The sequence below is a fragment of the Aspergillus aculeatinus genome (genome assembly GCF_003184765.1).
Source record: "Aspergillus aculeatinus CBS 121060 unplaced genomic scaffold BO66scaffold_2, whole genome shotgun sequence".
Taxonomy (NCBI): domain Eukaryota; kingdom Fungi; phylum Ascomycota; class Eurotiomycetes; order Eurotiales; family Aspergillaceae; genus Aspergillus; species Aspergillus aculeatinus.
In genome coordinates this window covers 371,005-377,478 of record NW_020291471.1, presented here as the reverse complement: position 1 = coordinate 377,478, position 6,474 = coordinate 371,005, and the positions used below count along the sequence as shown (strand labels likewise).

The window sequence follows — 6,474 nt, the reverse complement described above, 5'->3', positions numbered from 1 at the left end:
GAAGTCTCTCCTTAGCCTAGAAAAATGCGACGGGACGCCAATTTGGGGCTGGGAGTTCTTGCAATGCAATTTAAAGTCTACATTGAAGTTTTGATAGAGGCATATTAGTTTGCAAATCAGTTACTATTGCTTTCATCTCTAATCCTTCATGCATTACTATACCTGTTTCCCAGTATTCAGCTTCATGCTCGTAGACAAGAACATGTGGTGAAAGATGCTTTGTCTTGGAAATCATAGTGACTCTCGAGCACAGACGCTCTGAAAGCGACCCGTGAACACGATGAAGGACGAGTATGTCATCATCAGAAGGCATACGGTTGCGACTCGCGTGTACAGTACGCGTGCAATATGGACCCACAGCGGGTTCTCGACGCCCGACGTTCAACTCTCATCATTGACGCAGTTACATATACGTATACTTGTCTTTTTTTTTTTTTTTCTGATGGCCAGCCTTAGGGTGGTCAGAATGACCCTCCCTTTCAAATCCCAAGCCTGGGGACTGTTTTGGCGCATGTACAGCGCTCAAAGACATTGGACTTGATATTTCGAGCATCGAGCAGGGCGAGTCAACCATCCCCAGAACGCGTCAAACAAGGCCAAAGCGAGTTTCACTCGAATAAACTTGCTTTCTTTACGCTTTAGATAACTTATGAAGCCGTCACTAGTGAGTAGACTACGGAGTACTCAGTACTCTTTCCGACAAGCCGACCTCGGCCAGACACCTCCGCCGGCCCCTCTTCCCCCCCACAGTGCGTGGAGACTCACAAAGAAAGAGTCGTTAGCGAGTGATGGATCCCAAACAACAACAATCCTCCGTAACGTATGTGAATGCACCGGGACAAGCGAGTGAGTGCTCTTTGTCGGCAAATACTCCGTAGTCCAAACCCCGGTAGGATCATTGCCATTGGAGTACTCAGAGCCAAGCCCAGCCGCAAGCATGACTCGTCACGGAACCGTTTTACGACAGATCGAAATGTCAGGGGAATGATCGGAAAGGGTCGAGACTGTTTCGACGGCCGTAGACTAGGTTTAACTTCTCACGAGTCACAGATCTTCATTCATCCTCGGACCGAGAAAGAAAGAAGGGAAGACGGAGAAGCTGAAGAGAGATTCTCCGGGCCCCTTGTATGGATTGACATGCGCTAGACCTAAAGGGACGGACATCTCCGACTAGGTTCAGTGCCGGAACGAAGAGCGTAATTTAGCTTGGAGCCTTGGGGGGGAGGGGGGAACCGACGGAGACGCTTCTTCCACCCCAATGTAGCTAAGGCTGGTGGCGACAAGGGTCCAAGACTCCAAGACAGGCGTGGTTGATCGAAGGCCTTTGACTGGGACCGGAGGAATCGGTGCCGTGTTCGAGATTACTACTAGTACTCAGTACTCGAGTACACACCCAGTGGCGACTATGGGGGGAACATAACGCCCTGCCCTGTCTCTGTTTCGGTTTGGGGGATGATCGGCTTTTGCTTTCCTGATCTCGCGAAATTCCGATCGAGATCTATGAGCAAGGGTGGTCGGAGAGGGCGAAGGGCGAAGAGCGAAGAGCGGAGAGAATGCCACTTATGTGTATTGTACTCCGTATTTCCTCAGGAATTATGGTTTCGGAGTCGCCATTGGGATGACAGGGATATTGAGGCAAAGGATATTAGTCTAGTTCGTGTTCATCAAATAATAGTATTATTGACAAGGGATACAGTAGTTCTTCAGAGGCCAAAAGACCAAAAGACCAAAAGGCCCAAATCGCCGCCGGAATTTGATCCGGGGCAAAATGGCGAATGCAGCAGGCGGTCAAATGGGACTGATTCCTTTCCCTTCGTCAGTTTCATCTTTCATCCTTTCTTTCCCCGACTTATTCAATTCATTTCATTAATGAAGAATCACAAAAAAGGGGGTGCAATTTAATTATAAAGCCCTTTGATATGCCTCCAGGTTGAAGAGGCCCAGGGCCTCGACTGCTCTAGTCTCCCCTATCTGTCTCTCCTTTCTCGTTCTCAAGATTCCTGTTTTTTTTATCTGGCCCACTTGTGTGTGTCTCTTGTTGTGTTTTTTCCACCCCACGCCATCATCCAAGGTTCGGCCCTCCCTTTACGTTTACGCGCTGGATCCGTCCGACCCCTCTTAGTGATGGCTATTACTTTTTTCTTTTACGCGAGAAAATAAGGAAATACAATCCGCCCCTCTCTTCCAGAATCAGAATCGAAAAAGAAAATTGGCCACTGTGGGACCAGACTTTTTTTTTCTTTTGCTCTAGTCTTATAATCTCGGGACCAGGCACAAACGCGCGCGCGATCTCTTCTTCCGACCCGCCGTGCCTTCTTCCCCCCTATCTGTTCATTTGTATATCCTCCCCCCCCCATGTCTCGATAACTTGAGCCTCCACTAAACACCACCACCACCACCGCTTTTAAACTCCATCCAGTCTCGGAACACATAATTTCCCAGGTTGCTCGAGGAAATTACTTCTATTTCTATTCAGGACATCAGAACGGTGCCACTTTTGATTATCCTCCACTCGTTTCCCGCACAGCGGTGTCGCCATCATGTTCGAGGACTTCTCTTTCTCATCTCCCTCCTCCACTCGACCTCCCCGCTTGGCCTTGGACAGCGAAGAATATCAGCGCCTCACTCTCGACCATGACAGTGGATTAATCTCTCCCTTGTCCTCGCGCTGTCCGTCACCACGCTCGTCAACGCAGCGCTTCCCCCGGACCCTATCTCGCTCGCGATCCTCCTACTCCCGGGGCCAGGCTCAAGCGCCTACCTCCGTCCCTTTCTCCGCATACGAGAAGCGCTTCTCCATCAGCACCCTCACCAAGAAACTTCACGAGCACACGCTCCAAAACCAGTCCGGCACTGCGGGCGCAATCCCCAGCGATGACCGCTTCCCCGATGCGCCCATCTCCCCCACCTCCCCCTCCGATCTCCATTTCAGTAGCAACAACCCCAAACTATTCCCCGGCTACGTCCTGACACCCCCCGACACGGATCTCGACGATGATTCCCACACATCCGGCTCTCTATCGCCGACGTTCCCCCCGTCATCCTCCTCTCCATACCTGAACCCGACCTCCGCCCCCGCCGCCTCAGACAGCTACAACTCCCCGACCGACACGACCCCAATGGATCTCAACGCAGACGACCAGGAACAAAATTACACGACCATGCGCGCGCAGCGCCAACACATCTCGCGCCTGCAGTACTGCAACCCCACCGACCTCGAGGCTATCCGCCTGGCCCTGATCTCCGAGGACGAGGCCCTGCGCACCGCCGTCTCGCACAGCTACTCCACCTGTGAAGACGACTGGCACCCCAGCTCGCTCCCGCCGCAGTCGTCCCCGCGCCGACGCGCCCTGACGGCGTCGCGGGGCAGTCGGTTCCGCCCGGCCACGGAATCGATCTCCTCCACTTCCTCCGTCCCATCATCCTCGTCGCTGGCGGAATACACGCGTTCCCGGAGAAAGAGCAGCGTCAGCGCGCTGCAGTCATCCCATCGGATCGAGAAGAGCTATCAGCTCGGCTCCACCCGCGACCTGCAGAAGAAGAGCGAGCAGGGGCTGCGACGAAAGAGTCTCGTCAGTGCGGCGCTGGCTTCGATGGTTGAATAAGGTCGTGCTTGTCTCCTGTCCTCCCGAGAACCAACGTGTATCTCTTTTCTTCCCGAGAACCAACGTGTATCTCTTTTCTTGGGGTCTATATGTCCAGCATCCTTGAGCGAGGTATATACCATTCATCGCTACGATACCTGCTTCGACTCTTCCCTTTTCTCCATTCTCCTTTTTTTCATTTTTCTTCACTTCTCTTTTCTGAATCATTTTTTTGTACTATATCCGGTTGTGCGCTCTTCATCTCCATCTCTGTTCCTATTTCCATCTATCTTCTTTCAGGGTTTGGAATTGCTTGTGCATTGTGTGCATATTGAAAGAAAGATACCCAGACTGTCTGCTTGTTTGCCTTGGACGTTCTATTCTTTTGTTCGTTTTTTGTCTCTTGGTGCATTCATATTGGTGCGACCCTCGAAACTCGGTTATAGGGCACTTCTTCTTATATATCTTTAATCGCACATCTTCATGCATCATAAAAATTCACACACCACTGCGCCGTCTTCGCTTTCCAAAGTAGAAGCTAATATATAGCATGTGAACCATCTTAAAACGTACACGCCGTGCTGGCAAACACAACCTCTATTTGATATATGCCCTTGTCAATGAGAAAAACAATGCTGGGTCCTGTCAAAGGCCCTAATCTAAACGGACAGGCAGGGGTAGGCTAATGGCCCAATTCGCTCAAACTAATATAGAACACACAGACAATCCTTGCTCAGAGAAAACCATGACGGCATGCGCTCGCGCATGTGACCGGGAGTGTCAAATGCCAAATAGGAAACAACGCTAGGCACAAAAAACTAGGGAGGAGGGCCGAATGAATAAGAATGGGTAGAAATTCACTGCCGCTTTCGCTGGAGCATGTTATATAGTCGCTTCAAGGGCTTCAGAGGCCCACTGCTCCCCGCTTTGACGTTCTTCTTACGACGGTCGGTTATTTTGGTAATACCGCTTTGGATGCGGATCTCCTGCTGCTCAGGCAAGGCCAGATGGGAGATGAATGGGGATGGGCAGAGATAATGTGGAGAGGTTGGATTGGAATGGAGTGGGTGAGGGTGACCCTGACTCTGGTCGACCCCATGGGGTCCGTACCAAAGATTAAGATCATAGTAGGCCGCCGCTGGACCGGGTAAGGAGGTCGGATGACTGTCGCTTAGGGAGTAAGGGGAAGGGGTGGGCAGTGGGAATTGTACGTGAGACCGACAATCGCCATCTTCCCGGATCGGGGAGCCCGGCTCCCCAAGGTCACTCTCGTCAGTCCAGGCCCGCGGTCTGAGCGGCGCCGGTCGCTTACGCGTGCAACCGGGCGAGCGCGAGTAATTCGAGGCCATGTCATCGGCGTCCTCGCGTTCCAGACGCTCCGATATCGACGGCATGGGAAGATGCGGCGAGTCGCCAACTAATTCGTGGTGAACCTGCTGGGAATCCTGCTCCGAGGACGGGTTTGCGTGGTCATCCCCAGATTGGCTTTCAGGACTAGGGTCCACTTCCGTCTCATCAATCATCTCGATGTACGACTCGCGATGATGGCCGCTGGATGCCCGAAGAGAATAGGCATCGACATCTTCGATGAAGGACACGATCCGGGCAAAGTTCAGCGACTCGTGCGGATTAATGATCTCGAATGACGTGCCGTGATCAACAATGGTCGCTGTGGTTTTCTTCATGCTCCATAGGATGGAGTCGGAGCGGGTCCTAGTGTGCCTGCGGGTGAAACATTCCGGATCTGTGCCTGGCTCGGGATAGCTCTCGAGTCTGTCCCGGAATGTATCCTGATCGCATACCTACGTCAGTTGGGAATGCAAGGCTTTGTCAGGACCTTACTTACCAGAAGCCTGTGCGGATTCTCTCTGGGAAAGGTCGCGCTCAACGGCGCGCTCAACGGCGCGCTCAACGGCGCAGTCGTAGCAACATTTGGTGACACTGGACAACTTGTTAGCCAGTCTGGCACGCTACCAGATGAGCAATAGTGGGGTGTCGTCTACTTACGGCCAAACCCGTGCGGCATGTCCGGATCTTGGTCGCTCCGCGCGCTCGGGGAGTAGGACGGCGACAATGGCGGCGGACTTGACCCTGGAGACGACATGGAGAAGGGAGTGCTTAGGGGAACAGAATCGAGCTGGGTCTGGTTCAAATGCAGAGCGGCGTTTTTCCGTCTGAGGAGTTTTCCGTCGTGGCCATCGATGAAAGGATCGCTGTCTGACAGTAGTTTGCGGTAATTGTGTAGTGACAGGTTGCCCGCGTATCCTGCTGAGTATATGGCGGGGTTTGAGGCGAGTAACTGCAAAGGGTCAGAGGCTGCTGATGTCGATATATAGTGTATAGTATCCGGGTGGTGCGGAGATCCATGGTAGGGAGAGCCGACGTCGAGGGCCATCGCCATGGTAGATCGGAGGCTCGTGCCTTGATCTAGGCCGGGATCAAGCGAGGGCAAGTATAGAAGATGAATGGGAAAGAAGTACAATCGCCCGGGACATGAGAGAATAAGGAGATGTGAACTCAGAGCTGTTGATTGCTGGTATTGGGGAAGTGCAGATCTTCTCAATCGGTTGACATCACCAGTCGGTGCAATTGAGACGATAACAAGATAGGACACCAACACCTACACCAACAGCAACAAGTGCTGTCCTTCGGAATGAGCGGAGTATCAACAAGCACCGCGGATCGAAGCGAGACAGAATGTCTCAAGATGGACCGATAACGGTTCGAGATGTAGCAGTGCCGGAGAGTGATCTAGATCGGATATGCGGGCAAACAGCAAGCAAGTCACTCCTGCTTCTCACCAGCCCATCAGCATATTGCACTACCTATCAGCACCTGAATAGTCTAATAGAAGATGAAGAGAAGGACAGAGTTGCAGAGGTTCTGATGA

The 6,474-nt window shown here is 52.3% G+C and overlaps 2 protein-coding genes across 2 annotated transcripts; one reads left to right on the top strand and one right to left on the bottom strand.

Annotated features, from left to right (window-relative positions):
• Nucleotides 1-2,540: 2,540 nt before the first annotated feature.
• On the top strand, nucleotides 2,541-3,605 carry BO66DRAFT_397426 (uncharacterized protein; the record flags this gene model as incomplete). The annotated part of the gene is made up of 1 exon (XM_025648592.1): nucleotides 2,541-3,605. The coding sequence occupies one exon, from the start codon at nucleotides 2,541-2,543 to the stop codon at nucleotides 3,603-3,605; it is 1,065 nt and encodes a 354-aa protein (XP_025508647.1).
• Nucleotides 3,606-4,115: 510 nt separating this feature from the next.
• BO66DRAFT_67415 (oxidoreductase, short-chain dehydrogenase/reductase family) lies at nucleotides 4,116-6,243 on the bottom strand. The gene is made up of 3 exons (XM_025653488.1): nucleotides 5,592-6,243; nucleotides 5,431-5,525; nucleotides 4,116-5,374 (listed from the first exon to the last, which is right to left on the bottom strand). Exons 1-3 carry the CDS (start codon nucleotides 5,983-5,985, stop codon nucleotides 4,442-4,444), a joined length of 1,422 nt encoding a protein of 473 aa, XP_025508646.1. The 5' UTR covers nucleotides 5,986-6,243; the 3' UTR covers nucleotides 4,116-4,441.
• Nucleotides 6,244-6,474: the final 231 nt, after the last annotated feature.

Excerpts from the sequence above, each read along its gene's own strand:
- BO66DRAFT_67415 (XM_025653488.1), bottom strand. The coding sequence starts at position 5,985 with ATGGCGATGGCCCTCGACGTCGGCTCTCCCTACCATGGATCTCCGCAC. Across the intron at positions 5,526-5,591 it reads CATGCCGCACGGGTTTGGCC|TGTCACCAAATGTTGCTACG; the intron begins GTAAGTAGACGA and ends CAAGTTGTCCAG. Across the intron at positions 5,375-5,430 it reads AGAATCCGCACAGGCTTCTG|GATACATTCCGGGACAGACT; the intron begins GTAAGTAAGGTC and ends GTATGCGATCAG.